The sequence below is a fragment of the Hemicordylus capensis genome, chromosome 2 (assembly GCF_027244095.1).
Source record: "Hemicordylus capensis ecotype Gifberg chromosome 2, rHemCap1.1.pri, whole genome shotgun sequence".
Taxonomy (NCBI): domain Eukaryota; kingdom Metazoa; phylum Chordata; class Lepidosauria; order Squamata; family Cordylidae; genus Hemicordylus; species Hemicordylus capensis.
Window position 1 is genome coordinate 325,160,845 of NC_069658.1, and position 17,941 is coordinate 325,178,785.

A 17,941-nucleotide genomic window follows, 5' to 3' on the forward strand; every position below is an offset into this window, starting at 1 on the left:
GGTGCGTCTTATGGTCAGGTGCGTCTTATGGTCCGAAAAATACGGTAAATCTCCTTTCTCTTTCACTCAAGGAGGTTTGAGTTATAGAGTGTGCTTTGCCATATTCACCAAGTAATTGGCTTGTTGGTGCTCCCTTGGTGGTCATAGCCACTTAACAAACTTGGTTGTGCAATCAGACTCGGAAGTGGAGTGCCAGTTTGGCCCAATCAGTCCTTACAAAGGAGTAGCTTAGCTCCCTCTCCCTTACATGTAGATCAGGAGGCAGTTATGAGTCTAAGGCCTAGAAGTAAACAAGGGTGAGCAACCACACACACACCCTTTTGCCTTATGGTTGCTCCTGTGCTTGAGTGGGTGGGGGCTCACTTGTACCCCCATTTTGAGAGGAAGGGGAAGGAAACACCCACCCAGCTGGTGATAATTTGTCCCCATACCCTGCTCTAGTGATTCTGTAAGAGCCTACTAGTGCTGGGCATAGTGACAATGCAGTCTTTCCTTGTCCCTCTTGCAGTAACATGGTAGTGTTTGGTCTTCTGGGTAGAGCTTTTGAGGGAGGATTAGAGGGAAGTCTTCTGGGTGGAGGGTTGAGACCTGTACTTCACCTCAGTTCTCCTCAAGACTTTCCATTCTCGTGTCCAGAATGATTGTGATTTCGCTGCACTATGACACAATTGCTTGCTAGGCTGATTTTTATTTGTCTGAGGGTTTTTTGTCTGGATGCTTGATAGGCACTAGTTGGTCTGGTGTTTTCACCTTCCTCATAGTGACTCCAATCTTCTCCCTGTAGGACATTGCCTTTTTTACAATATTGCTACCACAACTGGTGTTTTGTTTTGGGACTCTGTCTTCACGGGGAATGGGCTTGAGAACTTCACAGTAACAATTGGGGGCTTCTTAAGAGACTTGGGAACTTTGGGTGAGTCCACCATCTTGAATGTTGTATGTTGCACTCCCAGGAATATGGCCAAGGGCATGACCTGCCCACTGCTATGATTCCTCCAATGTTTTCCCAGCCGTCAGATTGGGCCGGTGAAAACTGCATCCCAATAATCAGAATGAGCAGAAAAACCTCTGTTGGTTCCTTAATTTCTCCCCTCATCCCTATTGCTGGTGCAACAACATTGGGAGTGCCACTTTTCCTAACCTGAACCTGACAGAGTTTTTGACTGTTGCTCAGGACCCTGCTTTGGTTGGGTCTTCTGTCTGTGCTCCCATATGCATCCCTGCATCTTGTTTTCAGAATCCAGGTTTGCTGGGATAATCTAGATCCCTGTGGTGCTGTCTTGAAGAGTTGCTGAGAGCTTCTGTAATGAAGGATGCATCCAATAGATACTGTACATGCACTGACATCTGTGAGTCTATTGCTTTGACATGATAGCTCCTGGGCACGAGCTATTATTGAGCTATGTACTAAGAGGTGTTTAATATTACTGGGGTCTAAGAGGTGTGGAATATTCTCAAGCAGCCACTAGGCCAAGTCAGGGAAGTCCTCAAACTGTCTCTAGAGCACTGCTGCTTGTGCACAATGCTTTGGGCAAAGGCTGATTTGCTCAGAGCAAAGGAGTGCCAGACCAGACTGTGGGTGGATGGCTACAGGAATCTCCATGCCTTTGCTGTCCCAGCAAGGCAGCATCATTCTCTGTGCCCACAGATCTAGCTCTGAGCAAGGGCTTTCCCTTGGCCTGTTCTTTCTCATTCTGTTAAATTGACTTTCTTTGACAGATCAAAAAGAAGGCCATGACAGGGAGAAATATCCAAATATGCCTTCCTTTCTGAACTCTCTTTGTGTAATGATAGACATTATGTCAGGCCAAGCTGTACTGTTCACAGGATTCCTGGGGCTCTCTCCACTGACAGATACTGGAAGGAGTTTTCCTCTGCTGATGAAATGCTTCCAACCACATAGTCACAACAATTTTGACATTTTGAGCAAGGAGAAAAAATTTGCCCAGCTTTGTTCATGGTTGGCAAAAATGCAGCTGACAAAATAAATGAAGGTGAGCAACTTTGCTTTATTACTTATTTCAAATGTTGACACACAGTTGTCTCCAAATGGCAAATTTCCATTTAATCTCTGGGCTGGGTGTTGCTTTGATTTTTGTTTTGTTTTGTTTTTTAAAGTTCTGTTCTTCTTTCCCTCTATGACAACCATCATCATGCTATACATGTGAAGCACAGCAGTCTTGGGCCCTTATGCATGGAGGCACCACCTGTAACATATATGGTTGCTATAAATGTCACAACGTGGGTGGATTTTCATTTAATAGTAATTCTGAAGATTTCAGGAGAGTGGTGGTAAATGTCAGAAGTGTTCCTATAAACAGGCATGCTTTGGGATATTTATCATCTCTGGAATGATTAATAGGAGATTCACAGCAGCTAGTGTTCTTGCTCCCCACACTTTTCTTTTCTTTTACGTTTGCACACTTGTTTTGTGAAGCTGAAAAAAATGTCATGATTTCATCTCATACTGGGAATCCTAAAATATCTCACTACAACCTGCTTGAAATCAAATGACCCTCACATTTATTTTGTCTTAACACCCATTTATTTCACTGAAGCACAAGATCAATTCATTAATCATGGATTAGAGAGTGGGTTTTAAATTTGATTAGCTTGTGGTAACTTGAACAGTGCTGTTGGCTGTATTGGAAACAGTTTATAGTCATGTTTTTAGTGAAATCCCCTCTTCTATGCATCTCTTAAAGGTACAAGAGACCTGTCCTCTTTTCCACATGGCAGCCCTAATTCAGACAATGAGTTTAAGGTGATTTTCCAAAAAAGAAAATATCTCAAACCAAAAGCCTACACTGAGATGACTGTATTTAGTTTAATTGATTACTTAACTAATTGGTTAAGTGCACAAGAACTAATTGTCTGAAAATGTTTAATTGATAAACAAGGTTGAAAAGAACTGGGGAGCATTTAACATGTGTTGTTTTTTTAAAAAAACTTAAACCAAACGCAAATGCTCATGGAAACACTTTGTCAGAATCTGCAAGCTGCCTTGACCCATATCTTGTTAGAGAGCCATGAGCTGCTGCATTTACTATACAGTTCCCTTCCTTTTTATATGATGAACATCACACATTGAGATGTAAGACTGCAGGTTGGGACTGAAGGCCTGTGTTGCCTTTCGAAGCTGCAGCCGTGCTCCTGCAAGTCATTATATGCATCTGAACTATTACTATGGAAATAGTTTGTGTGCAGGGCGAAAGAAAAATGGACTTGTGGTTTTGGGTTTTCTTTTTTACACTTTCCCAAATGGTAGCTGGATTTTGGCTTTCTTTCTTTTTTCCCCTTTTTAGCTGCCAAAATATATTGGCAGTCTTAATTTGTCAGGTGGGAGAGGAAAGAGTTTTAAATGTTTCCCCATGGCAGTGGATGACAGATTCTAATTTAAATGGGTGGTTTTTTGGGGGGGGGGGTTGTTAAATCAGCAATATCCTCTAGAGGGTAACTGATTTTTAAAAAAGGCTCAAGCATTTTAAAGCCTTTCCATGTGTCGAGAATTTTGTAAGCAAGTAAGCAACCAAAGGGGTGTGTGGAGTTTGTTTTTTAAGAGGAGATTATTGTTGTTCTTTTAAAATGAGGGCCTCCTTCCATATGTACATATATGTATGATAAATTCTTCTCATAGGTCCCTGCTCCAATTTCCTTTTTTAGCAGAAGTTAGGTTAATGACCACCAAGAGCCAGATCTTTGTAACCATGGCACCCTCCCTCTGGAATCAGATTCCTCCTGCTGTTTCCTTCCTTGCTTTTCAGGAAGCATGTTTAAAGAAAAATTTCCAGGCTTTTGAATGAGGGTAGGAGGTGATAGATTTTTTGGTTCCTGCTTTTTTGAACTTTTGCAGAGTTTGGTTTTAAATTGTATTATTGTTAAGAAACGTGGCAGTATTTTTGCAAAATTTTGTTGTAGGCTGCCTTGGGAGTTGTTTGCAGGGTAGAAATATGATACAAAAAAACCCAAGAAATTGCCCCAATCCAGTGCCAGCCAGTTTAGGTATGTAGATATATATTTTAAAAACCTCTCCATCCTATTTGAAGTACTCCACACATGTGAAAACAGCTTTAAAGTACTGAGAGCAAAGCGGGCTTTAAAATATGATCTGGTTGGCAAAAAAAATAAGGCAGGAGGATTTTAACATACATACCGCTCACTAACTGCAGACATTTGAAAAGCTGTTTAGCTCTGTCCCTTTTGAGTCTTCATGTGGAGAACTGGAGACTCTTGTTTTCTTACTGAAACAATATCATTGGAATGGCTCAAATTTTGGAATGTGTGTTCTGATAACTTTTTTCTGGTCCTAACCTTGAAATTTGCTCTTAGTAATATGTTGCATGGTTTGAAGACACATATGGTGCATATTTGACTGCTGTGTTTATATATCTGCTCTGATTCTGTTTCTTTTGTGTTGGTTTGATATTATTGGCTTAATGTTTTGTATTTCTTAGCCACCTTGAGAACACATGTGGCAAAGGCAAGATAAAAACTACATGCACAAATAAATAGAAGAGAGCTGGTCTTGTGGTAGCAAGCATGACTTGTCCCCTTAAGCTAAGCAGGATCCGCCTTGTTTGCATACGAAAGGGAGACTAGAAGTGTGAGTGCTGTAAGATATTCCCCTTAGGGGATGGAGCCACTCTGAGAAGAGCATCTCGCTTCCAAGCTCCTTCCCTGGCATCTCCAGGATAGGGCTGAGAGAGATTTCTGCTGGCAATCTTGGAGAAGCTGCTGCCAGTCTGTGTAGACAATACTGAGTGAGATGGACCTATGGTCTGACTCAGTATATGGCAGCTTCCTATGTTCCTATGTTCCTATATATAAATCTTAGTGTTCGTAGGTCTGGGTCAGGTCAGAGACTTCATGGGAGATTTCATGGGAAGCAAAGCTTATGTACACCACCCTGAGTCTCATGATAGAAGGAAGGCAAAATAAAATAACCAAATAATAATAATGATGATGACAATAAAATTCAACCATCCCAGGTCCTTGGGAAGGACTCGATGTCTGGATAAAACAAACCAGTCAATAACACCTGTCTGACTGTGTAAATAAATAATAATAATACCTTCATAAACAACTATCAAAACAGTTCAATCACATTTTGCAAGGAGGTGATATTGAACAATGGCTAACAATTGGGAAAACTCATCTCAACATGAAAGACCCAGCAAAAGGTGCAGTTCCAAGTAATTATAGACCAATAACCTGCCTGCCAACCATGTTCAAATTATTAACTGGAATAATAGCAGATGAAGTGATGCAACACTTATTAACTAACAAACAGCTTCCAGTTGAACAGAAAGGAAATTGCCCGAACACCAGAGGCACAAAAGACCAGCTGCTGATTGACAAAATGATTTTAGAAAATTACAAGAGAAGAAAAACAAATCTAAGTGTTGCATGGATTGACTACAAGAAAGCCTTCGACTCATTGCCTCACACATGGATACTAAAACGTTTAGAAACAACTGCTGTCAGCAAAAACATCCAGATATTTATTTAAAAAGCAATGAGCATGTGGAGTACACAGTTAACAATCAATGGCAAGACACTTGGATAGGTTAGCATTAGAAGAGGTATTTCCCAAGGGGACTCACTATCCCCTCTGTTGTTTGTAATCGCCATGACTCCACTTTCACAAATACTAAACAAAACAGGCCTCGGATACCAAACATCTAAAACATCAAGTAAAATCAACCATCTGCGGTACATGGGCGATCTGAAGTTGTATGGAAAGTCCCAGTCAGAAATCGAATCACTGCTAAACACTGTCCATATATTCAGCGATATAGCAATGGAGTTTGGACTAGACAAGTGTGCTGCATTAATAATGAACAGAGGGAAAATAACAAGAACAGAAGGAATAGAACTGCCCAATGGAAGCAAGATCAAGAACCTGGAAGAGAAAGAACATTACAAATACTTGGGCATTCTCCAGGCTGATAACATTGCACACACTGAAGTTATAAGAAAAATTGGAAGTGAATACATCAGGAGAGTTAGAAAAATCCTAAAGTCCAATTCAATGGCAGGAGCACCATACAAGCCATAAACACCTGGGCTATACCTGTTATCAGATACACTGCAGGAATAATAGACTGGACCCAGGCAGAGCTAGAGACACTAGATCGTAAGACCAGGAAAATCATGACCATCAATCATGCTCTGCACCCCCTCAGTGATGTAGACAGGCTATAACTCCCTCACAGCTCAGGTGGAAGAGGAATGCTGCAAGTTCATCAAACAGTATAGGAGGAGAAAAGAGGCCTTGAAGAATATTATCAAGGACAGTGAAGAAGATGCACTTCAAATGGTCAAGAATGAGAAACTATTCAACACCAATGAAACAAAGCAGGCCTACAAGAAAGAACAAGTCAAGAACCGAGCAGAACAATGGAAAAATGCTACTGCATGGTCAATATTTGCACAATATAAGTGGAAAATCAGACATCACCAAGACCTGTCAATGGCTTAAGAATGGCAACTTTAAGAAAGAAACAGGGTTTAATACTGGCTGCACAAGAACAGGCACTAAGAACAAATGCAATAAGAGCCAAAGTCGAAAAATCCACAACAAACAGCAAGTGCCGCCTTTGTAAAGAAGCAGATGAAACAGTGGACCACTTAATCAGCTGTTGCAAAAAGATTGCACAGACTGACTACAAACAAAGGCATGACAAAGTAGCAGGGATGATACACTGGAACATCTGCAAAAAATACAAGCTACCTGTAGCCAAAAATTGGTGGGATCATAAAATGGAAAAAGTTGAAGAAAATGAAGATGTAAAAATATTATGGGACTTCCAACTACAAACAGACAAACATCTGCCACACAATACACTAGATATAACTGTAGTTGAGAAGAAAGAAAGAAAACAAGTCAAAATAATCGACATAGCAATACCAGGGGATAGCAGAATAGAAGAAAAAGAAATAGAAAAAAATCACCAAATACAAAGATCTACAAATTGAAATTGAAAGGCTGTGGCAGAAAAAGACCAAAACAATCCTAGTGGTCATTGGCGCCCTGGGTGCAGTTCCAAAAGACCTTGAAGAGCACCTCAACACCATAGGGGCCACAGAAATCACCATCAGCCAATTACAAAAAGCAACTTTACTGGGAACAGCCTATACTCTGCGACGATATCTATAACAATAACAACAACATTGACAATAAAATTCAGCCATCCTAGGTCCTTGGTCAAGGACTCGATGTCTGGATAAAACAAACCAGTCAATAACACCTGTCTGACTGTGTAAACAAGAAATAATAATATATCAGATATATGTGGAGCCGCATCAGTATGTGGAGCTGCTTTTGGATTATTGGCAAGAAATCTGGAAAGCAGTGCCAAGAGGTTTCCAAGAGTTGTTGAAGTCACTCACTGCTCCATATTTCAGAAGACAGCTGCCATGTGCATTGTTTCAATATGGGAAAGGTGTTCTGTGATTGCAAACGTTATGGATACCTTAAGAGCCTGTGGCCCCATGCCAGTTCCTATACTACCTCTTCTTGGAAGGTCCAATATCAGGAAGACTCTGTATTTTCCCCACAGTCACACTTCTTCGCTATCTTCTACAATAATACTAAAATCATGGGGGGCAGGGGGTGGGGATGGACACAGAAAAGCAACTAGACTGGAACTGTTATGCCATCCACCCAAGGGGGCTTTGCCGATCATGGAGTAACTTTTGCTGCCATTTCCTCCCTTCTGTGGCCAACTACTATTGATTCTGATGGGGTGGTTGCACTGATTTTCCAAAATCCTCTCTAGTGTACATTGCCATATGGGGCTGTGTCATTAGTCAATTACAAATTCTTTTCCTATCTAAATTAAATGATTTGTTAATTTGAGTGAGTGATCGCTGCATGGCTAGGGAGCTTTGTCTGTGATGGTGAACAGCTTGCATCCTCTCAGAGACACATAGTGATTTGATGCCACTGGATACTTTCTGGGGTTGTTTTCAATTTAGATGTGAATTGAATGAGGAGAAAAATGTTTCTCTTGGCAATTTGATAGGCACTCGCTTTTCTGACAGATGCTGGAGTTTATTATCCCACTGGGACGATGTTTTGTAGTTCAGAATTGCTAATTATTTCGAAAGCTGAGCTATGAATGAGGAGTGGGACGTGTCTGTTGCCAGATAGTGTTTCTGGTCTCATCTGTTTTGTTTTGTGTTTTTCCAGGGCCTGCAGCATATGCAGGCTGTACTTCGGTACGTATCGTGGGGACACTTTGGCTAGAGCAGACCTGAGCGCTCTGTACACTCTTTCCTTCAGCTTGGTGGGAGATTCCAGGCATGTGAAATGGGAGCTGTCTGGGTGGAGCTTTTTACAAACTCTGTCCAGAATGTCTTTTGCCATTTGTAAATGATCCACATCCTTGCAAGGAAATGGTTTTAATTTCAGTTTGTCATTACTTCAGAGTAATTCTACATCTCAAATGGATAACTAGGCATAGTTAAAAAACATAAGCGTTCTGTACTTTTTCTCAGCCTGATCTTGAAAGCCTCTGCAAGGCCTATTAATGTTTCTGGAGCTTAGGCATGTGGAGCTTACACTTATTTATTTATTTTATTTACTTATTCAATTCTTTTATGCCGCCCTTCCAAAATGGCTCAGGACGGTTTACAATTAAAAACTTGAAACTGGAGCTTAGGCATGTGGAGCTTACACTTGAAAACCATGCCTGCAATTTGTCTATGATTCATAGAGGCATCCTATGCTCAGGCTACAGAGTCTGCATAGCAGGACAATGTGCACTTTTGCACCAGTGATGGGACCACCTTGGTTTGGCAGCACATTTACTACTTGGAATGATACAGAGAAGATGAGGATTAGGGATGTGTGTTTCATTTCGGATACAAAACATTTTGTGCACAAAACAGGCCATTTTGGCTGTTTTGTAGACAAAACAAAACACCCAATGCTCAAAACAGAACATTTTGTAGCCAAGACGAAACATCCCTGTTTCGGATACAAAACATTTTGTTGTTTCGGCTGTTTCAGAACTCCATTTTGAAATCGCTCATTATTCCTTTTAAGGAAATTTAAGGGTAAAATTTACCCTCATTGGCCAGTGGGGCAGTGTGCACACTGCATGGGACAGTGTGCATTTCACTGTTGTTGTTTCACACTGTTGTGTGTAGATCAATTGCATTTCTGCAGGGGGTGGGGTGGATGTGCATGACCTTTGGAAATCTGCCTGGTTCTTTGCAAACCTCTGCTGTTGTTGATGTGTGATGTTGATGTTATTTCGGGTGGATTCAGGGCAGAAAGGGGGCTTTGGGGGCAGAAGAGTGGGTCAGGTGGTAGCACCCCAATGGGTGCCTGCTGCTACCCAGATTCCAAAGGAATTGGAAAAAGGGCTGATTTTTTAAAGAATTTCTGAAGTTGAAATGTCTTTGCGGCAGATTTGGGGCAGAAAGGGGGTCTGGGGGCAAAACAGTGGGTTGGGTTGCCCCAAGGGGTGCCTGCCACAACCCAGATTCCAAAGGAATAGGGCAAAGGGCTGATTTCTTAGGAATTGTTGGAGTTTACGCATCTTTAAGGTTTCCCCCCATAGGGAATAATGGAGGTTTCAGCAGACCCATAACTCCACCTGGGGGGGGCACTGGGGTAGCTGGGAGTGAGTGGTGTTGTAGTGCACATAGGGTGCCAACCACCGCCATGGGTTGCTGGGTTCTGTTGTTTCTGAGGTGTTCTGAGTGTAGATTCTCTGGTAGCATATGAGATTTTCAACAACAAACCATGAATGGTGGCCTGGTGGCGCAGTGGTAAAACTGCTGCCCTGTAACCAGAAGGTTACAAGTTCAATCCTGACCAGGGGCTCAAGGTTGACTCAGCCTTCCATCCTTCCAAGGTCGGTAAAATGAGTACCCAGAATGTTGGGGGCAATATGCTAAATCATTGTAAACCGCTTAGAGAGCTTCGGCTATAGAGCGGTATATAAATGTAAGTGCTATTGCTATTGCTATTGCTAGTCCATTCTCATATGCTACCAGAGAATCTACACTCAAAACATCTCAAAAACAACATAACCCAGTTCCCCATGGGTTAGCAACCCATGGGGGTGGTTGGCACCCTCTATGCTCTACACTACCACTCGCTCTGGGCCACCCTGGTGCCCCCCAAGTGCAGTTATGGGGCTGCTGAAACCTCCATCATTCCCTATGGGGAAGAATCTTAAAGATGTGTAAACGCCATTAAATCTTTACAAATCAACCCTCTGCCCAATTCCTTTGAAATAATTCTGGCAGCTTCCTTACCCCCACTGGGCACTACCACCCACCCAACTCTGCTCTGGGCACCCCTTTCCACCCAATGTGAAGCTATATTTTTGCTGAAACCTCCATTATTCCCTATGGGAAAAATCTTAAACTTCAAAAACTCACCAAATATCAGCCTTTTGCCCAGTTCCTCTGAAATGTGGGTGGTAGCTTCCACCCATTGGGCACTACCACCCCCACCCACTAGTTTTTCCCTGGGGCCATTTTTTTAAATCCAAAACATTTTGGATTTGGATTTTGCAATTTCGAACAAAGAACAAAATTGGGGTGTTTTGGATTGGCTGATTTCGAACAAAGAACAAAATGGGGGTGTTTCGGATTCGGGCCAAAAACAAAACAGAAAAAAAACAAAACGCACAACCCTAACAAGGATGACAAACCAATTGATGAAGCATTCAATATTTGTGGGGGAGGAGAGCTGGTCTTGTGGTAGCAAGTTTGAATTGTCCCCATTGCTAAGCAAGGTCTGCCTTGGTTTGCATTTGGATGGGTGACTACATGTGAGCGGTGTAAGATATGGGGTGGGGGCATAGCTCAGTGGAAGAGCATCTGCCTGCTTGCATGCAGAAAGTCCCAGATTCACTCCCTTGCCATCTTCAGGTAGGCCTGGGAGAGACTACTGCCTGAAACCTTAGAGAGCTGCTGCCAGTCAGTGTACGCAATATTGAGCTAGATGGACCAGTGGTCTGACTCTGTACAGGTATACGGCAGTTTCCTGTGATCCTGTGTTCCTAAGTCTCATATTGCTACAGCAATTAGTAGTAGCAACTAGGGATGTGCAAAAAATTTTGGGCACAGATCTATCTGTGCCCGAAACGAGCAATTGCGGGTGATTCGGGGCCAAGCCGATTCACCCCTGATTCGGGCCCGAAAAATTCGGGTGATTCAGGCTGACGTCTCTTTGAACTTCCCGCCTTTTTGCCTCCATTGATTTGAATGCAAAAAGGTCTGATGTGACATCAGCTCGGATTTTGGGTCCCAGGGGCAAAATAGTGGAGTGGGGTGGTAGTGCCTAATGGATGGAGGCTACCACCCAAATTTCAGGGGAATTGGGCAAAGGGCTGATTTTTGGGGAATTTTCTATGATAGCAAATTAGAGTGGATTCATGGTGTTTCATTGAAAATCTCATTAGCTATCATAGAATCCACACTCAGAATACCTCTGAAACAACAGAACCCTGTACCCCATGGGTTAGAAACCCATGGGGGTGGTTGGCACCCTATGTGCACTACACTACCACTCGCTCTGGGCCACCCCAGCACCCCCCAAGTGCACTTATGGGGCTGCTGAAAGCTCCATGCATACCCTATGAGGAAAAACCTTAAAGACGCGTAAACTTTAACAATTCCCCAAAAATCAGCCCTCTGCCCAAATCCTTTGAAAAAATTCAGGTAGCTTCCTTGACCCTACCTGGCACTACCACCAACCCCACACTGCTCTAGGCCACCCCTTTGCCCCCCGCATGAAGCTATACATTTGCTGACACCTCAATGTTTCTCTATGGGGAAAAACCTTAAAGACGCATAAACTTCAACAATTCCCCAAAAATCAGCCCTCTGCCCAATCACTCTGAAATTGGGGTGATAGCCTCCACCCATTAGGCACTACCACCCCACCCCATTCTTTTTGCCCAGATCCCATGCTATGCCCCTGATCTGCCCCAAAGACACTAAAACTTCAAAAATTCCCCAAAAATCAGCCCTTTGCCCAATCCCCCTGAAATTTGGGTGGTAGCCTCCAACCATTGGGCACTACCACCCCACCCCACTATTTTGCCCCTGAGACCCATTTTTCATACCCGAATCGATTCGGATTCGGATTTAATCCGAATCCGGACCAAATCAGGGGTGATTCGGGTAGCCCAGGTTCGGGCACAGAACAGAACGGGGGTGATTCAGTTCGGGTCCTGAACCGAATCACCAAAAACCCAAATTGCACACCCCTAGTAGCAACAGGTGCTTTGCATCAGCACTCCCTCCAAATTCATGTATTGTTCACTTTCCCTCCGAATAAAAGCTTCTGTTTTATAGAGTAATATCAGTTATTGACTCTGCTGGGTTTTTGAATTGCTTATTTTTGGTGTAGACTAAGAGGAAGCTTAGCAATGTTATCTCTAATGCTGCTCAAGTCTGCCAGTGACTGTGATTTTAAAATATGGCTCCTTGCAAGTTTTGGAGTTTTAATGTATTTTCTATTAGACCTGTCAGGTCTGCCTACTACCCATGTACCGTATTTAACCCAAATAGAAGATGAGTCTGAATTTAAGTCGACCCCTTAAAAATACAGATTAAATCCCGATTTAATCAGATTGCATTTTTTCCCAAATGGGAGGAGAGCTGTTCTGAATTTAAAATGACTGTTCTGAATTTAAGATGACCCCCTTAAAAATTACAGATTAAATCTAGATTAATCAGATTATATATATTTTTTCAAATGGGAGGAGAGCTGGTCTTGTAGTAGCAAGCATGAATTTTCCCTTTGCTAAGCAGGGTCTATCCTGGTTTGCATTTGAATGGGAGACTCCATGTATGAGCTTTGTAAAATGTTCCCCTCAGGGGATGGGGCTGCTCTGAAAAGAGCATCGGCATGCTTGCATAAAGAAGATTCCAAGTTGCCTCCCTGGCATTTCCAAGATAGGGCTGAGAGGGACTCCTATCTGAAACCTTGGAAAAGCTGCTGCCACTCTATGTAGACAATACTGAGCCAGATGGACCAATGGTCTGACTTTGTATAAGGCAGCTTCCTATGTAGATTATATCTGTATTTACCCAAAAGGAAGAGCACTCTGAACCACCACCACCCCCAGCTTTCTAACATAAAAGAAGTTGGGGGAGGGGGAGAGAAACTAGTCTTGCATTCAGGCAAATATTCCATCTTATGGATGCAAAAAAATGCTCAGATATGACATCATGGCTCCCACTATGCAGTCCATTCTTTGGCCCTTTATATATGGACTCGCTTCTAAGGATGGATGCATTGGTGGATGCAGCCTACTGTGATAACAGCAACTTGTAGCCCCCTGGGGATTCATATTAGCAGCGCATTGTGGTGAGGTACCTTTGGGATTTTGCCAGTCAAGCTGGGAAAATCCATTGCATTATGAAGGCAGTGTGCTGAACCACAATGAATAATTGTTGGGTTAGGTAGACAGCATCAGGTGACATTTGAGTTGCCACATTAGGCTATGCATCTGGATTATGAAAGGAAGTGTTAGTTTCTCCTTTGCGTATATAAAATTCTGAGCCAAACTAGAAAAGTGTAATTTTCTGTTTCACAAGGGAGTCTCTGTCAGTTTCCAATGAATATTCAATTTTACTTGTTCTACCTTTTCTATGATTCCATAGGCAAGGGCCTACAATAAGGCTTGATCAGCTGCATATGCCAACTCTTGGATGTGCTTGATGCTTGAAAATAAACGGTGTTACCAGTCCTAACTCAATGGGAACCAATGGATACATTTCCAATTACTTCTGAGCAATAAAATTAAACATGCTGTACACACTCAGAGAAAGAGTGCTACAAACATCTTGCAACAGAGTAAAAGCTGTATAAATCCCCTTCCCCTTTCCAGGAGCAATATAAGATCCTGCGCACCATTACTTTGATAAAACAGCCCTGAGCCATTTTTGGAAGGGCTGTATAGAAATCAAATAAATAATAAGAAAAATAATATTCCCCCCAGCTCTTTTCTTATAGCTGGGCCCTAATATTTCCCCCTGTCTTTGCCTCATGATTGATACAGATACACATGTATGCATAAACACACATATGTATTGTACATGTAGCTGCCAACACACACATTCCTGATTCATTATTTCATCTTCAAGCCATATAACATTAGATATCTGGAATAGGATTTGTTCATCAAGCTGCTCAGCATCTATTCTGCAGTCTCTCCTCCTACTCCAGGGAGATATTAAGAAAAGGTTGGAGAAGCTCAAAAGCAGGTGCAGTGTTGGACAGCAAGTAAATCCATTTAACATACATTATTCTCCTCCAAGGTACATGCCAAGGTAGCCTTGGACCTCTGGGCAGAGATGGCTCTTTGAATAAGCAGTTGGCAAATATCAGAGTAATGAATTCTGTATTCTTATCTCTGCCAGGGAATACTATTTTTGATGAGGTATTGTAACATGCAGTATAATTTTGTTAACAGCACTGTAGGGCAGCTTAGAGAGGTCATTAAGGAATTTTATAAAGGGGGCAACAGTAAGAACAGAACAGGTAGGGGACAGCTCTCATCAGTGTAGACATGTCAACCCAAGTTTATATCCAATAGACTCTCTGAAAGCAATTGAGAACACTGGATTCCTTCCTTCCTTCCTTCCTTCCTTCCTTCCTTCCTTCCTTCCTTCCTTCCTTCCTTCCTTCCTTCCTTCCCAGGTTTGAGTGGTCTGTGACAAGAAATAGCAGTGTCAGGTTAGATATGAGATGGACACATAGAGAGTCTGGAGAGTCTGGCATGGAGATGCTGAAATGAGAGCTGAAGTACCATAGGGTGTTGAGCAGACCTGGTATAACATATTGCTGACTTGTAGAAGTGCTTGGCTAAAGTTCCATTTATTTATTGTTTGTTTGTTCAATTTCTAGACCGCCCTTACAGAATAGCTCAAGGCGGTTCACAAATATCATAAATCAGTTAAAATCAATCACTAATCGGGAATAAAAAAATTAAAATACAATAAAACGGCTAAAAAACAAAACAATTCAAAACTTTATAAAAACCCGATACATTAAAAACCCTTTAAAGCAATTGAAAAACCCTGGAAGGCCAGGCCGAACAGGTAGGTCTTTAGGGATCTCCTAAATGCCAATAAAGAATTCAAATTACAGATTTCTGCAGGGAGTGCATTCCACAATCTAAGAGTGGCTACAGAGAAGGCCTGCCTCTGGGTCACCACCAGATGAGCTGGTGGCAACTGGACCCGGACCTCTTAGCGTGTGGTGGGGATCAGACTGAAGAAGGCGCTCTCTAAGGTAACCTGGGCCTAAGCCGTTTAGGGCTTTACAGGTAATAACCAGCACTTTGTATTTGCCCCGGAAACACATTAGCAGCTAGTGCAGCTGTTTCAAAACAGGCATAATATGGTCTCTCTGAGTTGCCCCGGAGACCAGCCTGGCTGCCGCATTTTGAACTAACTGAAGTTTCTGAACTACATACAAAGGCAGCCCCACGTAGAGTGCATTGCAGTAGTCAAGTCTGGAGGTTACCAGCTGGTGCACCACTGTTCTGAGGTCATCCTCCTCAAAGAATTGATGCAGCTGTTGAATCAGCCTAAGCTGATAAAAAGCACTCCTGGCCACAGCCTCCACCTGAGATACCAGGGTGAGGCCTGGATCCAGGAGTACCCACAAGCTGCGTACCTGCTCCTTCTGGGGGAGTGTAACCCCATCCAGCACAGGGAGATCTAACTCATCCCTCAGATTCTGAGCCCCTACAATGAGCACCTCCGTCTTGCTTGGATTGAGCTTCAATTTGTTAACCCTCATCCAGCACATTACTGCCTGTAGGCAGGCATTTACGGAATGAATGCCATTTCCTGATGAAGCAGACGAAAGAGAGAAGTATATTTGGGTGTCATCAGCATACTGATAACACCCAGCACCAAATCTCCTGATGACCTCATCCAGCGGTTTCATGTAGAAATTAAAAAGCATTGGTGACAGAATGGAACCCTGAGGGGCTCTATATAACAGTTCTCGTTTAGAAGAGCAAGTGACACCAAGCTCCACCATCTGGGATCTGCCGGAGAGATTGGAGCAGAACCACAGCAGAGCAGTGCCTCCTATCCCCAACTGCTCCAGGCAACCCAGAAGGATACCATGGTTGATGGTATCAAATGCTGCTGAGAGATCAAAGAGAACCAACAGAATCACACTCCCTCTGTTGATTCCCCAGTATAGGTCATCCATCAGGCCGACCAAGGCTGACTCAACCCCATAGCCCGCTCTAAAGCCAGTTTGAAATGGGTCTAGATAATCAGTTTCCTCCAAAACCGCCTGGAGCTGGTCGGCCACCACCCTCTCGATCACCTTGCCCAACCAAGGGAGATTAGAGATTGGCCTATACAGTAACTATCCATCGCTGAGGGATCCAGGGAAGGCTTCTTAAGAAAAGGTCTAATTATTGCCTCCTTCAAGCATGGAGGCAACTTACCCTCCCTCAGCGAGGCGTTTATGATATTCACCAGGCCTCCTCGAATAATCTCCCTGCTAGATCGAAGCAACCAAGTCGGGCAAGGGTCCGGAGAACAAGTGGTGGACTGCACCGCTCCAAGCAGCTTGTCCACATCCTCAGGAATCACAGATTGAAATTGATCCAACCTGCAAGGAGGATTGCTGGACACCTCCTCCGTAGACCCTGCAGAAATAGAGGACTCCAAGACTGCCCAAATAACGGAGATTTTATCCGCAAAGAACCCACTGAGGGCATCACAGCAGAGCACCTCCGGGAGCTGATTAGAAGCAGAAGGAGTAGAAATTAGACTCCTCACTACCTGGGATAACTCCGCTGAACTTCAACCTGCAGAAGCAATGTGAGCTGACCAGAACTTCTTTTTTGCCGTACACACTGCCTCCGCGTAAGTCCTCAAGTGAGACACATGCTACATCCTGTCAAATCCGAGCTGAGTTCTCCTTCACCTGTGCTCCAGTTGCCTACTCAGCCGCTTCAACCCTCACAGCTAAATCACAGTTTACCAGGGAGCCGACTTTGAAGCGGGTCTGGAGGGGCGCTTAGGAGCAATCATGTCTACTGCTCTGGCAAGTTCCTTATTCCAGGTTCCCACCAGGGCATCAACAGAATCACCTGCAGCACCAACTTCAAAACACTCCAAGCCCTTTTGGAACCCTACTGGGTCCAGCAGCCTTTTTGGGCAGGCCATCCTAATTGGTCCATCACCCCTGCAGAAGTGGATTGTGGCCATGATACCAACCTTAACCAGGTAGTGGTCCGTCCATGACAATGGGGAAACCACCAGATCCCCCACCCATGGAACACCCCCCTGATCCAAACAAAAGACCAAATTGAGCATGTGGCTGGCAACATGAGTTGGTTCAGATACTAGTTGGGATAGACCCATAGTTGTCATGGCTGCTGTGAACTCCTGAGCTGCACCAGACAAGCCAGCCCCAAACTGGATATTGAAGTCCCCCAGGACCAAAAGCCTGGGACACTCCAACACCAACTCTGCGACCAGCTCGGACAGCTCAGTTAGGGAGTCAGTTGGGCAGTGGGGTGAACGGTATACCAACAGAATCCCCAATCTATCCCTAGCTGCCAGCTGCAAAAATACACACTTGATATAAGTCAGCTGCCTCACAGGGGCCCTTGATAAGGGAAATGGTATTCTTATGGACCACAGCCACTCCCCCCCCCACCGCCCACTTCCCCTAACCTGCTGCACAACAGAATAATCTGGAGGGAGAAGCCAAGCCCACACTGGACCACTCACCTCCCCCAACGAGGTCTCAGTTATTTATAAATAAATTAAATATTAAAACATTATCATTATCCTCCACTCTCAAAAGGACACCAGAATCCTAGCAGTGCTGCATTCCTGGATCTTCTCACTGCTTGGAGACACACAAAGAGGTTGTTCACATGACCAGTGTTACCTAGGTAGGACAGGACTAGCCCAGGTA

The 17,941-nt window shown here is 43.5% G+C and overlaps 1 protein-coding gene across 4 annotated transcripts in view; it reads left to right on the plus strand.

Annotated features, from left to right (window-relative positions):
* CACNA2D2 (calcium voltage-gated channel auxiliary subunit alpha2delta 2) overlaps positions 1 to 17,941 on the plus strand; it is an 885,048-nt gene that overhangs the window by 328,454 nt on the left and 538,653 nt on the right. The window contains exon 1 of one of the 4 annotated variants that reach the window (XM_053287837.1): positions 1,974 to 1,994. The exons of the other annotated variants lie outside the window; for them this stretch is intronic. Coding sequence (XP_053143812.1) covers positions 1,989 to 1,994 — 6 coding nt within the window. The 5' untranslated portion in view covers positions 1,974 to 1,988. Of the gene's footprint in view, positions 1 to 1,973; positions 1,995 to 17,941 lie in introns of those variants that run through there. 4 annotated transcript variants of the gene reach the window in all.